At 39.2% G+C, this 22,722-nt stretch overlaps 1 protein-coding gene across 8 annotated transcripts; it reads left to right on the top strand.

Moving 5' to 3' along the window:
- Positions 1-4,256: 4,256 nt before the first annotated feature.
- LOC112147908 (AP2-associated protein kinase 1) lies at positions 4,257-22,717 on the top strand. 8 transcript variants are annotated; one of them, XM_036213611.1, is made up of 19 exons: positions 4,257-5,038; positions 7,473-7,591; positions 7,878-7,986; positions 8,428-8,570; positions 8,661-8,782; positions 8,857-8,938; positions 9,035-9,167; positions 9,254-9,357; positions 9,566-9,645; positions 9,727-9,890; positions 10,320-10,492; positions 10,928-11,137; positions 11,511-11,698; positions 11,971-12,161; positions 12,250-12,318; positions 14,567-14,668; positions 15,194-15,358; positions 15,688-15,777; positions 16,238-19,636. In XM_036213611.1, the coding sequence occupies exons 1-19, from the start codon at positions 4,879-4,881 to the stop codon at positions 16,330-16,332; spliced, it is 2,499 nt and encodes an 832-aa protein (XP_036069504.1). In that variant the 5' UTR covers positions 4,257-4,878; the 3' UTR covers positions 16,333-19,636. The 8 variants fall into 8 exon arrangements, with proteins under 8 accessions (XP_036069504.1, XP_036069499.1, XP_024130330.1 ...); XM_036213606.1 differs by lacking the exon at positions 16,238-19,636 and adding an exon at positions 20,593-22,717 and having other exon boundaries at positions 4,259-5,038; XM_024274562.2 differs by lacking the exon at positions 16,238-19,636 and adding an exon at positions 20,593-22,717 and having other exon boundaries at positions 4,260-5,038; positions 10,928-11,131.
- Positions 22,718-22,722: the final 5 nt, after the last annotated feature.

Raw genomic sequence — 22,722 nt, 5'->3', positions numbered from 1 at the left:
TCTGTTCAATACTCTGCAAAAGAGCAGGTGACAAATGCATCCTGTTACAGGAAAAGGTTAAACATTATCTCACTCTTTGGGGTAAGTTTTGTTTGCCCAAAAACATGGTCTGTGCAAATCTTGAATCATCAATCAAACCACGAATGTAAGTCAACATGTAAGAGTGATTGTATATTGTTGGGTATTTTACTAATTTATTCCACCCTCTGAACCATCAGGTAAGACTAGGACATCCATATATTTTCTACTCCCACTTATTCCCATTCAGGGTCACAGCTGGAGTCTACCCAGCTAATGAAGGGCGAGAGCAGGGTACACCCCGCACAGATCACCAATCTATCGCAAGGCCACACAAGGCAGACATCAATACACACTCACAGCTAAGGGTCTATTATGAAGCATATGTTTGAACGGTTGATGGAAGCAGGAGTACCAAAAAAGCCACTCATGCAAAAGGAGAACATGCATTATCCATAAAGAAAGATCCCAGTCTGGATTTGAACTGTTGAACATTCAAATATTAATTCATGGCAGAAAAGTAAACTTTTTTTAATTATTATTTTGGGGAACTACAGTTGTTTCCAAAATCATTAATGATTTGTTTGGTAGTGTGGTCTGAGATATCTTGACTGAGCAGTTATCTACTAGCACAAACAAATGTTTTCTAATGTTTACATTAAAGCTACCTGACGCTAATCTCGAAAATACGTCAAGAATATTAATTTTTGCACTGCTAATACCACATTTTAAATGACCATGGGTGAGACATCAATCCAACCACATTTTTATCAATTTTAAAATCATTCCTAGTGTTTTTTTTGTTTTATTATGATTATGTGAATTTTTTGCAAAAATTAAAAAGCTTGTGTCATTTTTTAAGACATATTTCTGCAGGAGTTCCTCAGAACTTCACCTCTGTCTGAGTTGTTGACTGAGGTAAGCCTCAGCTGATATCCCATCATCCCTTTGTTTTCACATTCTCCCACTAGCCCCTTACAACCCCAAGCTAACATTAGCAGTGCAACAAAAATGGCAAGCAATATAGGAGCTATCCAGCCGTACAGTTTTGAGCCAGATGCCAGCTTAGATGAAGAAAATGAGTTTTAATCTTAATTTTCTTTAGTCTATATATGTCCTCCATCATGAGAAAAAAGCTACAGGAATATGTTAAAAATGTCAATAACTTAACAATATTAGAAATTAAAAATTGTATTGCTTAAGAGGTTATAATCAAATACAAGCTTTAGAGGATTTAAAGAAATTGGGATGACACAAAGCACAAATATTTTACTATCCACTAAAATATTTCAAATAAAAATAACGATTTCTTGTTGCTGAAATACATAAGCAAAGATGTGAAGCAAATGTGTCGCTTAAGAAAGAAAGGATTGTGATCAAATTGTATTCTTTCAAACACCAAGGTGAACTTTACTACATACTGTATTTATAAAGAAAGATACTTCCTTTTAAAAACATATCAGCCTGACTTTGAGAGTTTAAAAATGCACGGAAACATCCAAGTTTGGACCATTCTATGGAAAACTTCACACCTCTGGCAAATGGGTGCAACGATTAGGGTTTGAACCTCTTTATTGTCAAACCCCCAAAAACTCAGTGTTGTTTGCTTATGTCTGTGGTGACAGGCCTTCCCTTACAGGGAGATGAGATCCAGATGTGCAGTACTTCTTCTTCACAAGTAAAAGTGGGCACTCCAGCTCTCACATGTGGGTACATTCTGTCTTGCAGGCTCCGAAATTTTAATAATCATAGCCTCTGAAACAGCACTGCAAGCCAAAAAAAGCCAGCACACAGGAGGGAGTCTGACAGCACCTCTTCTAGCAGTGCTGTGAGATTTGCTTTTTGAAAATAAACTACTGGATATCAGGAACAAATCTGGCTGTTTTATTAGTATGTGATATATACAAAATTTTACAGCACGACCACTTTGATCTGCTTTCATCCAGCTTCATGAAGTATCTAATAAAACTGTCTTTGATCAACCACAAGGAAGAGGTAAATGCGGTATTGAATAATGCTTTGATAAGGCTTTTTATTAACCACAAGGTCAGAGTTCTGTTCGGCTGTTTTATTGTTGATGTCAGAGATGCTGGTTTTTACTCATGTTACCATCCCATAGTTCAAGTACAGTTAAGAAAGAGATGAGAATCATGTCAGCTGGATGACAAACAGTAACAACAATTATTTGTGACATTAGAATCAGGACAATAAAAACACAGTGAAAGATCGTGTAAAAAGGATGTTTAGATAAAAACAGACTATAAACAATAAGATATAAGCAAAGACATGCAGCAGTTTCAAAATGGAATTTAAAATATTCAACATGAAATCAAAAAATCCTGGACAAATGATTTTTTTGTTTTTTTAAATTAAAACTATTAATAAAATAATACATATTTTCTTAAACCACTTGTCAAAATTGAATGTGCTTTTGTTTTTGCATTGACAGGTCCATCTTCTCTAATGAAATACCACCTGTTGTTATGATGCATACCTACACTGAACCATAGGACTAGTTTGGCTATCAAGAGACCTCACCTCAGTGGGAAAAAAGCATGTTTTAATTTTAGCATTTGAGTTAGTTGAGATGTGTGACAATGCAGACGATCACAGCGGAAACAATGTGTCATAGCAATGTCATTTATCAGCAGCGTACAAACAACTTTGCTGCAAAAATGACTGAACGGGTCAATTTTTCTGGTAAATCATCACCACATGTTTAAAAGTGTAGCCGCATTGATTCCATGGAATTAGCTGTGGTGGAGTGAATGTCCTACATTATGTAAGCAAACACCAACAGATGCAAACACTACATTAGAGATCATTTAAACATTCCTTAGATGAAAAAAAGTTTTTTTTCCAAATAACTTTTCTAATATTTATGCAAATTTACTTTCCATGAAGTTTGGTAAATATCTCAGGACTGCAAATTATTGTCAGTACTGGGATGAGTCGACCATCAAGGTTTTAGCCATTTTTGTGCCAAACAAAATCAAAGGTCTTCTTTAAAAACACAGAAATAAAAATGTTTAAAACCTTTTGGGAAGATTAATATTAATTCATCATTCTCAAGAAAGTTCTTGAAAATATATGAGTTGGAAATTTTTAACGGGACACCAGCCTGACCTCTTTTTGTGATAACACAGTGACCCCTACAGGAGAAGCTTACACTAGACCTTTACTTAGCAAAATTAAGAAATGTCCTTGTTGTGTAAAACAAAGTTATATCTATATAAAAATACCACAATTCTCAGTTTAAAACAAACTGCATGTAACACTATTGAACCAAATTGTGGATAAAGTGAATGGCATCCATGCTGCACCAAACAGTTTTTTGTGCCAAATTTAAGAAGGATTTATAATTTAGTGACAGGCTTATAAGACAGCTGAAAGGTTATTCTTTATTGCTTATTTGCATTTTTTCCTTGATTTTTTATTTCTATTTTTTAGCTTTTTAATGTTGTTTTGCAATACACAAATCATATATTAAACTGAAACAAAACTGTGACCCAAAAATCGAGGTTTGAATCCAATGCGTGGGGAAAAGCGAATCGCAACATCCCTAATATCTTTGTCTACCACTCAAGTCAAGCCAAGACCCTAAGTGTAGGTTGTGCAAAGTGGCCCCTGAAACAATCCAGCTCATAACACACACCTGCAGGGTGTAAGATGCTTAAGGGACAGCATCTCAGAGCATCACAACCAAATGACTGGAATAATGTACTGGGACATGTGTGGAGAATATGGACTGGAAACTGGTGGAATGGCTCCAGCAGATCCCTGGAAAGACCTCAGACATCTCAGTCCAGGAAAGTGCAGTGCTAAGAACAGTGATGCTGCCCAGGACCCTCAAACCCCTCAGCCTCTGGTGGAGGACCCAGGCTTGGGTGAGAAACCGGCTGCGTAGGGTGTAATTATATACATATATATTACATACATACTTACAAAGTTATATCATTATTACTGTAGCTTTCAAAAATCAACAATTCAGCAGCTTGTTGATTCTCTGCAAATAGTGAGAGTCGTCTATATTGCTTTATTTGCATTTTTTACTATATTTTTCATACAACTACTTTTCACGTTTGAATTCCTAGAAAATGCAGTTCCCACAAGGTGTCTCCTCGATGTGGGACAGCACCATCCCCAGGACAAGTGCAGGGATCTGGGCGGGCAACAGGAAGTTACCTCTGATTTGACCAATCACGTGACCAGCAGTCCAGAATGACGAGACTCACACACAGGAGCTGAAACGAATGGGTGCGGACTCTTCTCACTAGCCTCTCCACTGTAGCTACGTTAGCCCGTCTGTCATTAAATTAAGCGAACGTTGATTGGGATTTTTTAACAGCTTCTTTATTTACCGAATAGTTGTTATTTTTTTGCCGCAAAGAACTTAATGAATTTATAAACACTTCATGGGGAGATATGTGGCTGCCTACAGTGGAGGACCTCCCTGGCTGCCAGTCCGGCAACTGACAGCTGTCATCTATAGGTGTTTAGCTTGCTAGCTAGGTTAGCTCACGGCTAACAGGTTCGCAGCTTGGTCAATTTTAAGTGTTAGAATCAGTTTAGATAAAAACAAAGGCATTTTTTTAAACTGCGTTTGCCTCCGCCTTTTTTCCTAGATCATGTCAGATGAGTGTTGGCAACCCGTATTTCTTATATTTTAAGGTGACGCTATTTTGGCTAGCTATTTTTAAGCTAGCTCGTTGCTTTCATTGAGTGAGGTGAAGCACTCCTGGAGCCAATGCAGATGTATCTGAGCGATTAAGGAGTTGACTGCTGCTATCTTTAGGTGTTTTTCCTCCATACTCTACAAAAACGGCAAGCTAGAGTGTACTCCGGTTACAATCTGGGGACATGAAAAAATTTTTCGATTCTCGTCGGGAGTTTGCGAGCTCCGGGCCTGGTTCCGGAGCCGGTGGTGGAGGCGCTTGTTCCGGCGTCGGCGGCAGCTTCATAGGAAGAATGTTCAGCATTGGACGATATCAAGTAACAGTGGAGGAAATCATCGCCGAAGGTAAACTTTTACATTGCTACTCTGTTGCAGTTTAACAAATTGTTTAACACACTTGTAACTAACATTAGTTTCGTCGCTTAACCATTAATTTCCCACCACACGTTAAGCCAAGTAAATATGCTTTGCGACATTTTAATTGTTTTTCGGTAACGGCATTCGAGTTGTTGCCGTAAAACGTTTTATTTGTAAATTTGGTGTTAACGTGCATTCAATATAATCTTTCTTTGTTGTGAGTGAAACATAAGAGGAAGGCGAGGTTTGGCATTGATTAAAACTTGTTGGGCAAACTTCTAAACAGCATTTTGCGATTATTACAGACTTTACCTGAGGGCTGGGAGGAGGAACGTGCTATGAATGGGTTTTCCACTGTACTGTGATAGACAGAAGCCATGATGATTCATGCCTCCTCTGTTTGCAAAAGGAGTGTTTGATGTGTCAAATGCTGATCAAAGACTTTTGAAAGAAAGGAAATAAGACATTGCTTTCTGAATTCACAGAAACTCATATATATGTTTAGGAAAAGACAAATACTCATGCTTGAGCACACATTTCAAGCACTCAAAACTTGTTTTTATTCTCGGTTATTAATTAAGGAAAAGACAAACAGTTTGTTCAAAACTTAATTAAAAAGCTGTGGTAGCTTTAGAAATGTTGGACGTTTCCCTTGTTCATGTGTTTTTTCAATGAGTGCCAGCCTCTGTTACTTAGAAGCTTGGTTACTAAATAATAAATGAAAGGCTGATTTATTTATCAGTGTTGTGCCATAGATGGCCCATGTCTGTTTGGCCACAATTTAGTTTTGGTGGCCAACTTCAGACATAAGGTATTGTCCTTGACAGATAAATATTTGGCATCCCACATTTTTTACCTGAGATGGATTCAAATCTGGTGCTTTCACTTAGGATACAAAAAAAAAAGTTTTAGGGGCATATAAGTAGTTATATCCTAAAGCAAAATGTTATTGTTGTAGATGTAAACATTATTAGATTCTTATGAAATCTTTTAAATAAAATGCAAATAACTTTCTGCTTCTTGCTTTACCTTTCAACATGGTGCCTGAAATGCACCTTTTTGTGCACTTTTGTTTGCATACACACTTCAACTAAAAATAGTTTCTTTCTTTCTTTTTTTTTTTTAAACAGAGAATTACATCAGAAAGCAGTGGCTATTTGTAGATGTTCTTAGTCATTTGGTCTCAAAGCGTACTGAGATTGTAGACCTTTGCTAAATGTTGCTTAAGAAGGCTGCTAATCCTAATTTCTCACATGCATCTCAGATTAGACTCCACCAGACAGCAATGGCTGGGGCACCTTCACTGCAATGGTCTGCAGCATCTGACTGAAACATTCTGGCATTTCTGATTATTTTTTTTGTCTTAGTTCATTTTGTTTGTTATGAGTCAACTTCACATTGATGGTCAAAATGCAAAAGCTCCTCTCTGCAGATTTTTAGATTTTGAGTTTTAAATAAAATGGTGAAAACAAGTATAACTCCACATGTTAAGTGAATCTGCAAGAAAATTCAGCTTTTTTATGACATAAAGGTTACAAAGCAAAAATCTCCTATCAGCACTGACTAAACAGAAACACATTTTTCTTGTTTCCTAAAAAAATAAAAAAAAGTTTTTTGCAGACGATTTTGTATTTTGGCCTCTGATATGGCATCATCACATAGTATCATCTGGAAAATTAAATCATACCTTTAATTGAATGATATTGTGCGTGCATGGAAGCAAATAGACGTTAAAACTACATAAAAAAAAAAAAAAACTTGCCATCTAATAGTAGCTGAATTTCACTTTAGCCTACATGAGATAAAATGCTGTTAAGAGCTCCAAACGAAAGCTCTTTAAAATGTAAAGGTCACTGTGAGATTGATTTGATCAAGTAGACATGGACGTGTCATTGGCTCAGTAATGCAAGCTGAATGAGTCAGTGTGCTGTATGGCCTTAACTCAAGCTGTTTGGTGAAAAACAGGGCAGAAGAGTTGCAATTGGAACACTGTGCCAGAGCCCACAGTGAAAGCTGACACAAGCTGTTAGATCTATGGAAGGCTCATTATTTTATCTGCAGGTTGATAACGAGAAAAATGGTCACTGAAGTCTACAGTTGAGTGCTGGCAATGTTTTACATATTTGCTAATGCTGTAAATGGGGTATACTTGTATAGGTCTTTTCTACCTTCCTCAAGGGCCCAAAGCGCTTTACAGTCACAGTCCCATGCTGTAGTTTTAGTGTCAAGTTAAGCAGAAAAAAATACTTTAGTTGTTGGTAACTTTGCTTATTATGTTCAGTCATATTTTTGCGTGTTTGTACTTTTCTTTAAACAAAAACCAGGACATAATTTCCATTGATTGTTTCAGTTTTTTTCCCTTCTTTTTGCAGCTTTTAACTCTCAAGTCTGATTCCTTTTTTATAATTTTTGTTATTTCCAGGCGGTTTTGCCATAGTGTTTCTGGTGCGAACCCATCAAGGTCAACGCTGTGCTCTAAAAAGAATGTATGTAAACAACGAGCACGACCTGCAGATCTGCAAACTTGAGATACAGATTATGGTGAGTAGTAACTCATAATTGCAGATCTTTATTTAAAATGTAATCTCTTGTATTTGTGCAGCGTCTAAAATTCATAGATACATTTGCAGACCAGTTATTGCAGCTAATCCAAAAATAAAAAATAAATTATCCTTAGCGAGTATAAATGGAAAAATGTAACCATTATTTTGAGAATAAAAAAGAAACCATTATTAACACTTTTAAACTGTAAGTTTTTCTGTCTGAAAATATAATTCATAATTGTTTAAAAGTGAACATTTGTCACATTTGCTTTTATTTTCCACAGAGAGACCTAGTGGGCAACAAAAACATTGTTGGTTTTCTGGACTCCAGCATAACGGCAGTGGGATCTGGTGAAGTGTGGGAAGTCCTAATCTTAATGGACTTCTGTCGAGGTAAACCTGCCCAGCCCCACCTCCCAACCCCCCAGTGCCTTCCCTTTGAATTGAAAGCTCCATTACCATTGCCCTCGGCTGCTCACATTCTGCTCTGCTCAAAGGGGCTCATTCATCTGACAGCAGTAATGGTCAATGGATCTACAGTTTCATTCTATACGTAACCAGAACTGTGAAGCTCTTTCAGGCCTTGAAATCCAGTGAACGGATCTGCAGAACAGAAGCAATGAAGTGTAGTTCTAAGACAATATGTTTTTAAGTATAATACTCTATGTTGGTTTGAGTCCAACTAGTAAAACATTCTGAAAGATACATTTCATTTTTTGGACAACCTTAAAATTGAAATCTAATTTCAATCTTATTATTAAAAGTATATGTTTCATTGCACATGAGCATTTTGCATGAAGAGTTTTGGGTGCTTTGTTTTCTTGTTTGGTGTAGGTGGACAGGTGGTAAACCTCATGAACCAGCGGTTACAGACGGGCTTCAGTGAAGCTGAGGTGCTGCAGATCTTTTGTGACACGTGTGAGGCTGTGGCTCGTCTCCATCACTGCAAAACTCCCATCATTCATCGAGATCTCAAGGCAAGCAGGTTTCTTTTTGAGTTACTCACGACAAATTATTGATTTATAGAAGATGATATGATGACGGGCTATCTACTTGTGTTTGTATAGGTAGAAAACATCCTCCTCCATGACAGAGGCCACTATGTTCTCTGTGACTTTGGAAGTGCCACCAACCGCTTTCAGAATCCTCAGGAAGAAGGGGTTGCAGCTGTGGAGGAGGAAATCAAAAAGTTTGTTTTTACCTGTCCCGAATGCCTTGTATCCTCTCTGTGTACACATACAAACTCATGTACTTTTACCTCAGGTACACCACTTTGTCGTACCGTGCTCCAGAGATGATCAACCTCTACAGTGGAAAAGCCATAACGACTAAAGCAGATATTTGGGTGAGACTTTGTTTCAAAATTATTTTAAAAAATCAAGTAATTCATGGTTGTGGGAGCTCAAAACACTAAAAAGATTTTTATTTTATATCTATATAGGCATTGGGTTGTCTACTCTATAAGCTGTGCTTTTTTACCCTTCCTTTTGGTGAGAGCCAAGTGGCAATTTGTGATGGCAGTTTTACAATCCCGGACAATTCCCGGTACTCACAAGAGATGCATTGCCTCATCAGTGAGTACCCTAGTGTTTTACACGAAGCCTGACTCTTGTAAATCTTAATTTCTACTGAAATTTTATGCAACTGAACCGTGTTTCAGGATACATGCTGGAACCTCACCCAGAGAAACGACCAGACATCTACCAAGTGTCTTACTTTGCCTTTAAACTTGCTCGACGAGAGTGTCCAGTCCCAAATCTGCATGTGAGTATGTCTGGCTGAAGGAGCGGAGAATATGGTGCAGTTTGTGAGTTAAAACTTCATTTCCAGTTCTTCTCTAGCTTTCCTAAAAAACTGAATTTGAGTTGAAAACAAAGATTTTTTATTTTTTGTCATATTTCTCATCTCTTTAGTGCAGTGATGTGGGGCATTTGGGGGGTTTTGTTGCCTGAAAATCTCCTTATTGTTGTAGAATTCTCCCATTCCTGCCAAACTTCCTGAGCCCATCAGAGCCAGTGAGGCTGTGGCCAAAAAGAGTCAGACCAAAGCCAGGTGAGTGACAGGCATCACAATAGAGGACTTCTGTTTTTCATCAGCGTTTCCCAGCTACCTGGCTGCCTTATCTTTCAACAGGCTTACCGATCCAGTTCCGACGACCGAAACATCAATTGCCCCCCGACAAAGGCCTAAAGCCGGCCAGGCACAGCCCCAGCCCATCTCAGGCATTCTCCCCATCCAGCCTGCTCTCACCCCGCGCAAGAGACCCAGTGTGGCTTCAGGAACCCCTCCAGCAATAGGTACAAGTCACTATGACATTATTGGATTTGAACCCAATCGTGGGAGGCTTTTGGGAAATTACAGGCTTTGTCCATTTTTCTTTTCTTGGAAAATCCAATCCAACTGCTGCTAAATTTTAGCTGCGGGATAAACTGACTCATATTTGACTTGATAAATCCTCTTCTCTCCAAAGAGCAATAGTCCAGTCCTTAATGTTATTTCAATTCAACCCTATAAACCGATATTATGCCACATGAATATCCTCTTTAGGCCTGTAGATTCTGGTTGCTGAGTTTTTATGGATGTTGTTATCTTTTAAAAAATATTTTTGCCTAATAATTCTAACTCAGTAAAGGAGGCTTTTACGCTCTTGTATTACTGTGCAATATTTTACATGCTGGTAATGTAACTGAACCCAAATTCATTTTATATATTCCTTTTCTTTTCAGGTATTGGTGTCCCCGCTGCAGCACAGTCTCCTCAACAAGTTCCGACAATGCAGTCGGCTCCGCAGCCGCTGCAGACGGCGAACATGCAGCCGCAAGTGACCCCTCAGCATCAGCAGTTACTCATGAAGCAGCAGCAACCCCCACCCTTCTTAAGTCCACAAGGCAACCAGCAGGTAAAATTTATTCACAAAAACCATACAAAAACAGCTTAGTTTTACTGAACAATTAAGATGAAAATGCTTACATTTTTTTTTCTTTTCAGTTCATTTCTTAAAAAATAGTAAATTTCAGAATTTTCTAAGTAAACCTCCAAAGAGAAAATGCATTTTGATTTGTTTGACCATGTTGCTTATATTTTATTTTAATGTGTCCTCATCATTATTTATAGGGATTTTTGGTAACTTTAGCAGCACTGTGTTCTTTTTTTATCAGGAAAACCTTTTTTTTATTTATTTGTGTTTTGTTCAACTGTTAATCACCTACAGGGGAATGTTAAAAGCCTTTAGATCAATATTTACAAAATTATTTGAAACTCTAAGATGTTAACGGTAGACAAAACTATTGATCTGAGTCATCCTCACTATCAGATGTGTGGTATTCCAATGTAGCATCAACTGCAGGACCTCCAGCAACAACAAACACCTTCTCAGCCATCTGCTTTGCTACAGTCCAAAGCAAAAGCCATTCTTCCAGTTGTTCCAATGCAGCAGCACATGCAGCAGCAGCACCACCTTGTAGTTCATGAAAAAGCCGCATCCCATCTCACATCCATCCCTGAGTCTGCAGTCATAGGTCCTGCAGCAGAGCTGGAGGTTGTGGTAACAATATACTACTTCTGCTGTCTGTGACTCTTTGGGTCGGGGCTGATGGTTTTACACACTCTTCATGAATCAAACTCCCTCTTGCTCTTTTTTTCTTCCTCTTTAGGCGTTGAGAAAGTAGAATTGATGTACTAAAAATGCTTTTTTTCTGGATTGTATCTTTCTTTACATAGATATCCAATAAATATAAAATCATTAATCTCTGCTTTTTCATACGTTTTGCAAAGAAACTGATTCTTTTCACATTTTCCACACCTATTGGCGTATTTCTGTCTGATTTTCGGTGGTTTTTCTTCTTTAGTTAATCAAGCTGTGCATTACTACAATCTCTGACTTTGTGTGTTTTTTTTTCTTTTTTTTTTCTCACTAGAGTTCTTGTCGAGGAATTCACAAAGCTGGCTCCTTGACACCCCCCTCATCCCCAAAGATTGCCCCTAAGAGCGGCCACAGGCGGATCCTAAGCGACGTCACCCACAGTGCAGTTTTTGGGGTTCCAGTCAGCAAGTCCACCCAGCTACTTCAAGCAGCCGCAGCTGAGGCCAGCCTCAACAAGTCCAAGTGAGCAGAATAAACTCCTTTTTAGTGACCCGGGGAAGAACTGTCCTTTCATGGCACTGAGCGAAGCCAGAAGCTCATTTGAAATTCCAATGAAACGACAGAACGCAGACGAAAGATAAACAAACCTTTCACCCAAAAGGATTCAGGTCAAGCGACTGCTAAGTTCAGCCTTTAAATGACTCCTGTTTGCACTGATCAGCAGGCCTCTGCAAACAGACTTTACACCCTCTATCCTGTTGCACTTTGACCAACTGGATGTGTTTGTGCTGCAGATCTGCTAGCACCACTCCTTCGGGGTCCCCATGCTCGTCCCAACAGAGCGTCTATCATCCAGGAGGTGTGGATGCCCCATCAGGACTCACCGCACCCCACACCTCTGGCTGGAACCCATTTGGAGACGACAACTTCTCCAAGCTGACAGCAGAGGAGCTGCTCAACAAAGATTTTGCTAAATTAGCCGAGAGTATGTTGTCTGAACATTTACGAGTGCAGCGTCTGTAAACTCTATCGAAGTCACATAATCAAGCTCAACGTGTTGTTTGTTTGCACAGCTGCCGCAGCAGAAGAGAAAGTCGCACGTTCCAGTGAAGGCGTTATTCCAGAGCTTAGTGCATTTCCAGGTAAGACTTAGTTTAGCCCAGCATGCGGCTTTGTGTGTTTCCCAAAAGCTTTTTCTGATCATCTGTCATGTCTCAGCCTCCATGTGGTGCTTGCATTCGACAAAATATCAAATTTGATCAGTTTTATTCACCACGTAATGTTTTAATTCTCTGTAGTTGGAGAATTTAAATGAGCATAAACTTAATTATTTTCAGGTTTTGGAATATCTTTCTTAAGTCTGAAACATCCAGGTGTTGTGTTTATTTTTATATTTTTGCAGCAATGGTTTAACAGTGTGTATCTATACACACACGCACACACGTGTGCCCTGTTGACATAACAGACGGCTTCACAGCAGCTTCTTGTAGGCATCCAAGAATAGACACTTTAGCTACAGCTAGATGTCATCTTACTTGCAGATTTGTGCAGTCGCTGTTGCCTGGTAACGTGAAGGACAAGCTTTGGTTTGTTAATTGGATTGCTTTGCTGCCAGAGGAACATAAAGTGCCAATGATAACAAGAGAGAGTTTGGTACAAAAGCTTGTTAAAAAAATGACACACTTATTACATTTGCTCAAGATTAACTATTAGCCTTTTAATGTAATTTCCTGACTCAAAGGGAATATAGATTGTAAGTTTATAAAATGTTGAAGAGTTCTACCCATTCAGGTTAGATGTGCACAAGCAGTTACTTTTTGCGTAAAAGTCCCTTATCTACATGAAAGATGCCTGCTGAATTAGCATCCAATAAACTGTAGTTTATTGGATGTTTCAAATTGACGAGGAAAATTAGATTTTTGCAAAGACGCGACCTGTGCAGCTCTTTTTAATTAGTTCTGGCCTTTTTCCTGTAGAAAAAGGGGCAAACGGTCACTTCTGCTGTGTCGTTTGCTGAACCGACACGCTCTTTTAAGATCCTCCCCAAACACCACTTTAACCGTTCTCTTGTAAGTACAAGCATCCATCAGGAGTTGGGTGTTTTGTGCATGGAGTTTAACTCACACCCTACATTTATACGCCCAAAAAAATTATAGTGAAGTCAGATTAACACGTTTTTAAGTGTATGTGTGGTGAGGATAACACGTTTTTTTTGTGCTTGAAGGTGTTTTTTGTGTCACATTTTTACCCATGAAAGTCAGAGAGTTTGAATGCAATGCTTGCAAAGTTTAATAATAGATGCCTCCTTTTATTCTAAACAGTGTCAACACTTTGTAGAAACAGTAGAGTTGATAATAAAAGCAGCCATCAAGTGTGAAAGCAGCAGGCAGCTGTGTTTGCCCCTATGTTGTAACTCTGCATGTACTGTGACGGTGCTGAATGAAGCTTGAGCTGCTCTGCTGGACAAACTGTGTACTGACCCTGCTTCCTGACACTAAACTACTTTTTCTGCTATGCGTTTAATTAAAAACCCTTTATCTCTGCAAACACACACTCTGTTGACTGAGGCCAGTATGGGCTGATAAGATGATGGATCCAATAGTTTAAACTCTACGCCTTGTTCATGGTTCTGATGGTGACTCTATTGAATATAGGGTATAAACATAGACGGATGATACTGTAATCTTTTAAGAGAAATCAATATATATGTATATATATTGAGTTGATATAACTTCTCTGAGTATTTCTCAGGTCTTCACGCCTCTGTTTACTCCTCATCATGTGTTCTTGTCCATTTTTTAACAATCTGGTTTGACTCTTCTCCTTTCCTGGACTTTTTATTGAGTTTGTTGGTGTGTTTTTTTTTCTTTTTTTGTTCATCCTAAATTTGTGCTGCATCTTGTCAATTCTTTAGTCTTGTATCTGATTTGATTTATTGGTTTGTTTCAAGCACTGATTGTAGACAATACAACAAAATCACACAAATATATCAAACTCATTACAGAAATAGTGAAATGCACTGATTAAATGTAAAAAGGGAATGATCTGTAATTACTCATAATCATAGAGATTCTTGCAATGATGCATGCAATACGCACTTAGGTTGCATTAGATTAATTAAATATAATACATATTAAGTAAAGTTAAGTGGAGTTTGATTTATTGCTTAAGGAGTGGGGAGAAGCAAACTTATATAACTGAGTTATTTGATTTTATATTTTTGCTTAGTTTTCATATTCCAGTTCTGATCAGATCAAGTGAATTGTTTTTGTTTTAGTTAAAAAAGGAAGGAAATTTTGTGGGGAAGGAGCAAAGACTTGTCCAAATTTGGTGTAAATTACTAACAGTCACTGTTTTTTTTTTTTTTTTGTTTTGTTTTTTTACACTTAGTAAAGACAGAGGTGTGCGTGGATTCGCTGATTCCTGGTTTGAAAGCTCTTCCGGCCCAGAGACACTCAGGCCAGCCAGAGCTCATTTGTCCCAGCATGACAGGTCAGCATCCACAATGTCAGAACATGAAACTTTAAAGACCCACTCTGATGAAAATAGTGTTTGAACATGTTCTTAGTAGTGCTGGCGATAGAAAAGTGTCAATCGTGCCATTTCCCTTCCATCATTGGTGTCGTTTTTATTTGGTTTTTTTATTGCTGAACTTTTGTGCAAAAATCTGTTTTCCTACTAAGAAACTTAAAAAAGAAAAGTTACATGTTGCACATTTCTACTAAACTACTGCCGCTGACGAAACTATGTCCTTGAAAAGGACATTTTTTAAATTTATTTTGATTCAAAATGGCATAATAATAATTAAAAGACGACTCTCAAAGCTCAAAATATAATCGGAGTGGGACTAAAGCATTGTAGACGTGCCGGACCTCAAGGCTCATTGTTGAGTGGACATTTTTCCAGTCATGCTAGATGATCTTCAGCAGTTGCAGGCTTTAGAAACACTTGTGCTTTTTGCTCCTTTGACACTAACATCTTCTTGGACTCATCTGGCTATTCTTGGTTCTGTCGCAGACTGTTACTCCAGGGAGGACTCTCTGCTGGGTCACGATCTATTGTCTCACACTTCTGTTGGAAGCCCGTCTGTTTCGGCTCTGCTTTCTTCCTCTTCCTACTCCTCTGCTCCTCTCAGCTCAGGATCTCGTCTGGAGGAGTTGCTTCCTGGTCAGTCTGCTCCCGGTAAGATTTCCTGCTTTTGCAGCCGTGTGTGCTGGGTGTTTTAGTGACACGACCGCTGAGCATAAATCAAAAACCCTAACAGCCTGTTAAAAGCATTCCCTCATATCTTCGTTCAATGAGAATTGGATTAAACTGTAAAAGACATCAGACCCCTTGACTCAAAAGCCCAAAGTAACAAAGCCAAAAGCCTTGTAGCTTTAATGGCTTTTGAAGGTTTGACCGCCTCCCTGCCGATGCTCGCATCCTTCTTTCTTTTTTGCTCTTTTCTTTTGCTGAGTCAACTTCCTGCTCCTTCCATCATTACTTCACCTCCTCCTTCTTCACTGCAGACTCTGCTTTCCTCATGTCGGGTGGGGAGAAGGGCAATGATGACGAGTTTGATCCCATTCCTGTGCTAATCTCCAAAAACTCAAACCAAGGTAAGGCTGATGGAATTCTGAGACGATGCGCTGAAGCTCAGACACTGAATGACTTGGCCAGTAGTTTATTCACCGTAGCTCGTTGATGTGAGATCTTCGAGCCCACACATTAGTCAGCGTTCTGCTTTTGTGCCTGTGGTTTAAATGCCAGTATCTTCCTGTTTCTTATAGTTCATCCTGAAAGTCTCCTTATGTCAGAATGGGATTCCCTTTCTCTCTTCCTGTTATGATGCTGCTGTATAACAATAATCCCAGCTCACTCTTTGCTTCTTTCTCTTTTTTCCCCCATTCACTCATCTTTCTGCTCTTCCTCCCCACCCCCCATATCTCCTCACCATTCTTAATTTGTCATACAACCCCTCTTAAAATGGCTTATTCTTTTGCTTGTCCTCCATAAACCTCCCTTTGGCTCCTCCATCTCTGTCTCTCCCCGTCTTTCTTTCTTTCTGGCACGTTTCAGGTGGTCACTCGCGCACCAACAGTGGCAGTTCAGAATCCAGCCTCCCAAACTTGGCTCGCTCCCTCCTGCTGGTGGATCAGCTCATCGACCTCTAGAGGGGGTGGGAGAGGTCGAAGGGGCAGTGTGCAATCCTAGCAAAAAGAAAGGCGGGAGGGTGGAGAGATGGAGATGGGCGAGCAGAGGCACTTACTGTTGTAGCACCTCATGAAACGAGAAGATCCTGCGTGAATTGGTTCAGTGGATCAGTTCCCTTTGCCTGCTTTGCCTCATCTCCATCTCTGGTTGCCTGATAAGCCAGTTTCATGCATCTCTGCTGGCTTCATTGGCATTTCCATGCTGGTGAAAATCGTCTCGCTAATGCCAGAGCATATCGTCTGCTTTTTGTCCTTTCCTCATACTTTCATTGATGTCCCTCATTAGCTGCACGTCCATGGAAACAAATGTATGCACCGTCTGATCACGGCTGCGTCACATTTATTTTATGTGCTTGCTCAAGTTTTAAAGCTACAGGCCGCGCTCTGCTATGGCCGACTGCGTCAGGGGTCTGAATATTAATAATTCACACTGTTTCCTGTAAAAGCTCTTAAACAATAGCTAAGTAAGAGGGTAGAAGTTCAGTTTGGGGCAGCAGTGATACATTCCTCTACCTTTTGTGCTTTACTGTAGAGTGAGGAGAATTCAATTGACTTGCATTTTGTTTCAAGAGGACCTTAATGCTTCATAGTAGCTGGAAAAATAAATGTACTCAATTGCGCTGCTACAAAATAACAGAACTTTACATGATGTGAGAGGCTTATGAACCGTCAAGCAGAAAGGGGTTTAGAAGTGTCAGAAAGGAGCTTAAAAAAACGAAAAGACACAAAGCACATGCCAAATGTGAGGAGCATTAAAGGTAATGAACAGATTCCTTGATTGGTTTTCCCATTTTGTTCAGTCAAATCAACTGTTTTTTTTGTGCTGCCATTGCTTGAACATGAGAACTTTACCGAGTGACTGTGGCGTCACCCATAGACGGTTACAACCAATTGAGCTCAATTTAGTCACCATTTTTTTGGACGTCTCCATAGTGGAGCAAGATGTTGTCGGTAAGCAGTGATTGTTCTGTCGCAGTCTGAGTCAACCACTCTAACCAATCATGAGTGAGCTTGTTGGAAGTCCACATTGCTACCACTCGAAAGCGTGCTCTGGCAACACATTCTCATTCCCAAGTCGTCACATTTATTGCATGGTTAAGGATCCTTCCGCGTCAAAAATTTACGTTTTGGGTGTCCCCAATTATTCGTTTTATGATGTGCTACCTGTTGCAATCAAATCAAGGCTCCCCAACCTCTGAGCCACAAACCTGGTACCCTAACCCTGTCCTACTTTGCGTCTGGTACTGCGTCCGACAGAACAACCGGACCCCTGATTTAATTGGAACAGTCAGTACATCAAAAAACGACAAGTTGGGAACACCCGTAACGTCAAAAAATGACGCAGAAGGGTCCTTAACCACGCGTCAATATGTCTCGCCTGGAAATGATAATGTGTTGGCTCTGGAGAATCTGGTCACTTTTTACCTTGATTAACTTGCACTACAGAAAAAATATGAAAACAAAAAAATAGGATTAGCAAGAACATGTTAAGAAAATGTATCGACTCAAGAATGGTTATTCTGACAAATCTAATGACTGAATAATAGCTGTTTGTTTCTCAATAGACGTCTATGAGAGTCACTCAGTTCAGTTCTCTTGTATAAGTCGATGTGTGCAGCCAGAAAACCTCCATTACTATTGACCTGATGAGAGCATAAAGTTACTCACTGAACTTGAGTTAGATGTTCTTCAATCATTATATTGATTCCCCTCATTTGTTTTCTTGTATCCTGACCTAGAGCAAGAGCAGCGCTCCAACTTTACTGCTTAGCTAAGAGATCGCTGTAGCTCTTCGTGGCAGCATACTGACTAGATGTATTTCTTCCACTCTAAAAGCTTTGGCGTTATTCCTTTGTAAATACTAGGCGTGGAGCATTAAAGCTCTTTCAATCTTTAAGGCATGTAACCTTGAAACATTAACAGTATGTTCCGTCACACGTGCTCACCCAGCAATACGATAAACAGAAGAAAATATGACTCCAGTTAGTGTTATGTGGACTTATGTGTGATTTATGAAGCACCTCTGTGGCTCTTTTTCTAAGTATTGTTATGAACAATCAAGAGCTGACAACCGTCAACTATAAGGAGACGTCTACGTTACTATGTCTCACAAAACTATTTAGGATAGAAAAGCAAAATCTGGAGGAATATCGTTTTAATCAGGATATTTCTATCAGTATTCCAATTTTATACAGCCATTTATTTCAATGTTTGTTGAGTGTTTCCTTCTGCTGTCAAGACAATTCAACAGATTTTTTAAACTATGTAAATATCATTCATATTCAGATATATTTTTTCCATCCTGTTCTTATCAGAATATTTGTTTGTTTGTCGGGCAGATGTTTAAAAAATATTGTTTGACTACATTTTCACGGTTGATTCAGAGTGAATGTATAGAGGGTCTATGACTATAGAGGATGAACATTTATGAGGCTAAATGGGTAAAAACTATATATATATATTGTATATAAAAATGTATATCAAGAGTGTAAAATGTGATTCTTCTGTTTTGTTTTCCTCCATCATTCATGTCAATAATTTTTTACCAATCTGAAATTATGAGTAAATCATGGTTTTATTTTCTATAACTGACAGAAATCACATGGCTGCACTGGTTTCCTGAATGTCGGCAGTTTTGCTCCTCTCCCTTTAAATGTGATGAAGCAGTTCAGAGGTCCTGTTGCAGAAATGTTCCTGTGCTCACATTTCCTACAGTTTATGTCACGGTGTTGTGAAGTTTAGCTTAATTCCTCAGATTCTGCATGAACTCTTAGGTCTTATAAGCTCCATATCAACTCATGTGAATACACCTGAACACCCCCTGTTGTAGTTTAGTACTTAAAAATAAGACACGGCATCCACCCTTCAGGAGGATGTTCACAATGCAGCCAGATTAGACTTGGATAGAGGGTCATTTGCTTCTCTCCATTAATGATCACTCGAGTCATTTGTATTTATCTATGCAATCTTTATAACAGCTCTTTTCTTATCAGACGCCTGGGTTGAGTGTGACACTCGTCCTCACTTGCAGTGCTGGTTGATCTGAAGTAATTGCAGAAAATGTTCTTTAGAAATGTGTCAATGCTTTAGTTTGCAGCAGACTGTGCACGTCTGGGCAGGAACTTTATTCTTGTGTGAGTTTCTATTTTTTATGAGGTTCAAAGGGAGCGTACCGTGAAGGGACAATAAAGCTAATGAATGTACATGAAGTGTGTTTGGGTTATATTTTTGGACCTACTCAAATAAAGAAAGGCTTCATTTGGGATTTATTTATTTTTTATTCAATTAGAACACTGGTATTTGTTAGGACTTTTTAAGTACTTATATTATGATTCATCATAATTTTTTGAAATAACCGTAATCATTGATTAACAAACACCATAATCATTCACTAAAATTTGGAACTAAAACACACATTCATACACATTTTTTATAGTATTTTTGCCTTTTTAATAGCTTACTTTAACTAACAATGTATGCAAAGTTGGATTTCTTCTATTTTTTGGTAATTGTTTTACTGCAAGGATGCTCCTTTTTGATGGAGTTAAGTTATTTATTAGCTGAAAAACAAATTACACATCTGCAAGGATTTCATGAGGTTTGAATTCTTGTGGGTGATTGTTGCTTCAATTAAACACATTGATAACACAAACTTCTAAAGCCAAAATCCTCAAGCTTTATGCATTTCCTCATAAGCTACAGAATTAAGGGAACCTTTTCTTTTGACTGCAACTAACATTTCTGCAAGAGCTTCCATCTTACCAGCTGCTGTCAACACTGCTGAGGTAAGACTGCTAACCCATGCTAGCCTGTCTCTCCCTCACTAACTAACTACCTCCCTCTTGTGCTGTGAAAAGCTCTTTACCTTGTTTCCACCGACTTACTTTCTCAGCCTCCATTCTAACAAAGTTCTAAGCTGCTTTTGCTGGTTCCCCAAACATGACTGTTTTGTTGAGGACGCTTCGGTGCGTCGTAGTCGTGGAAACAAGTGTTTGTAGTGGAGCTGTTAGTCATGTGTCCCGTGCCACTTCTCCAGAGTAGTCCTGTCAGTGTTGTAGTCTTCAGCTGGTTTGGGTCATTCTCTAAGGTTTTTTTCGGCTTTTATAGAGGATGAGTTGGTGATGCATATGTCAGATGTGAAGTCCAGCTTTGATGCTCTGCTTGATAAATAGTCCCATATGTTACATCTAATGGTTTCTATTGTTTTTTGTCTTTGAATAGATCTGCCAGAGGGGAACAATGGCTATTCTGTACTTGAAGAGGGACACGAAGCCATTGAAGGAAACTCTCTGTATAACGAAGGCTGTGAGCACTCCAGTGGTGATGATGAAGATGAAGAGACCCAGAAGGATGAGCTGCAAGAGGAAGACGAAACGATTGATATTAATGTGACAGGCCATGACCTCAGCGGCTCGAGACCTTTACTGATGGACTCTGAAGAAGAAGAGGAGCAAGAGCCTCCATTAGCTCTCAACTCCTCACTGCACTCCAGTACCGCTCCAATACAAACGCCTGACTCCTTCCATCAAAATGTGTCCAGCACCTTTACCCAAAATCATTCCACGCTTGTGTCTCAGCCAGAAAAAGGGATGGATGTTTCAGCAGACGTCTTCTCAAACGCACCTTTTCGGATTGCACAACACGATTCAGCTGATGTCTTTGCAAACGCTCCGTTTCTACGCGCCCCTGCTGTAGCTCAGCCAGAAGAAGACGTGTTCTCCCAGGCTCCCTTTGGCAAAAAGAAGGATCCAAAGACCACACATCACCTAGCAGCAGGAGTACTGGCTTCTGACCAAGGAGTGCTGGGACAAGTTGCCCAACAACCGTTCCGCCCTCAAGCTCTGGCCAAATATTCTCGACACTTTGAAGGACCTGTGCCTGAACCAGCAGCAGCTCACGGAGCAGCCTCCAGCGTGAATCTTCAAGCTGAGCCTCTTCAATCTTGGACTGCAGACATGAGCTCCGTTGACCCCTTCATCTCTGCGCCCTTTCACCTCAAGGCCCAGCAAGAAAAGCCCTAGAAAACGAGTCGATTGAAGCAGCTCCACTTAACTATGCAAACTGCATCAGGCTCACTGCATGCTGTCACAGCACCGCTGCTGGACCGTAGGCCTGCATGGATCTCATCCGCAACTGGCTTGAAGTAGATCTAACGGCGTTATTTATCTTTTTTCTGTCATCTTGCTGGTAGACATCGAAGTTAAAGCGATGTGATGGACAAGCATTGGATGGTTTTCCTGCCTACCTCAGTTATGTTTTATGAAAAAGTATATACTGGAGATTGGCTGAAGATTAAGCACATTCTTCTCTGCACATTCACGTTCCACTGAAACAATCCTCCAGTAGCACCTTATTCCCTATTGGGACAAGAAAAAAAAAGATCACTTGTTAGTTTTTTTTTTATTATATTTCATCAAACCAAGTAACATTTTTATCCACGTCTGAAACCTACACCTGTGGTCATTTTTATATGACAAACTTGTCATATAACCATGAAAACATTTCTCTTTTTTCACCTGTTACATAGTCTTTATCTAATGAAAATCAATACTTTTTTTTCCTCCATGTAATGCACAACTTTGTAAAACTGGTGGGCAAAAAGAAAGGAGTTTTTGTGTTTCATCTTCTCTGAAGCCTTATATTCATCTAGTTCTTCTCTTCTACCACACACAGTAGCACAAATCATGTATTTTTTCACACTTTGTCCAATCAAAACTCCTGTTTACATTATTTCACTGCATTTGCTTTCATCACCAAATTCTTTGCCTGTCATAAAAAAAGAAATATGCATTAATATCTTTGGATTCCAAAATATTTATCAGCTAACACCTAGTTATGATTGACTGACTTATGTGTACAGCGCTTTTGCTCAGCTGTTCTAGTCAGGGATTGTGACAGTGGGGTTCTGTGAGGTCTTGAATGTCATCTTATGATTTTTTTTTGTCCATCAACATCAGGAAATGCTTTGTTATTTTTTATACTTTGTAAATCTGCAGACACTAATCAGTTCCCACTGTGGCACTTTGAAGAACGAACATCCAGCCTCAATCCAAAGTTTCAAATTTTGAATTACATTTTCCTCTGCTGCAATGAAAATGATTGTCATCCTTTTTTTATATATAAATATATTTTCACCAAACCTACACAAATGTTGCACATTGGCACAGACTGAGAGCAAAGGGTCTCTACATGTCTTGGGTGTCAAATGTTTCTGAAATGGTGTGTATGGAAATGTTAGTGCTGTTGGACAAGTTAGCTCTCAAAACACTTGTTATGCTGCACAGCCTGCCTTTCAAAAAATTGTAAGAAATAAGCAAAAGAAATAAATACTTGTAGATCAGGTGTTCAAGA

The sequence above is a fragment of the Oryzias melastigma genome, linkage group LG9, assembly GCF_002922805.2.
Source record: "Oryzias melastigma strain HK-1 linkage group LG9, ASM292280v2, whole genome shotgun sequence".
Lineage (NCBI taxonomy): Eukaryota > Metazoa > Chordata > Actinopteri > Beloniformes > Adrianichthyidae > Oryzias > Oryzias melastigma.
The sequence above is the reverse complement of the archived record's forward strand: the minus strand, read 5'-3'. Positions and strand labels throughout refer to the sequence as shown.

What these genes read in the sequence shown, in the direction of transcription:
- LOC112147908 (XM_036213606.1), top strand. Translation starts at nt 4,879, where the DNA reads ATGAAAAAATTTTTCGATTCTCGTCGGGAGTTTGCGAGCTCCGGGCCT. An exon ending in TCATTCATCGAGATCTCAAG is followed by an intron (nt 8,571 to 8,660) that starts GCAAGCAGGTTT and finishes GTGTTTGTATAG; the next exon opens with GTAGAAAACATCCTCCTCCA. An exon ending in GTCCAGTCCCAAATCTGCAT is followed by an intron (nt 9,358 to 9,565) that starts GTGAGTATGTCT and finishes TTATTGTTGTAG; the next exon opens with AATTCTCCCATTCCTGCCAA.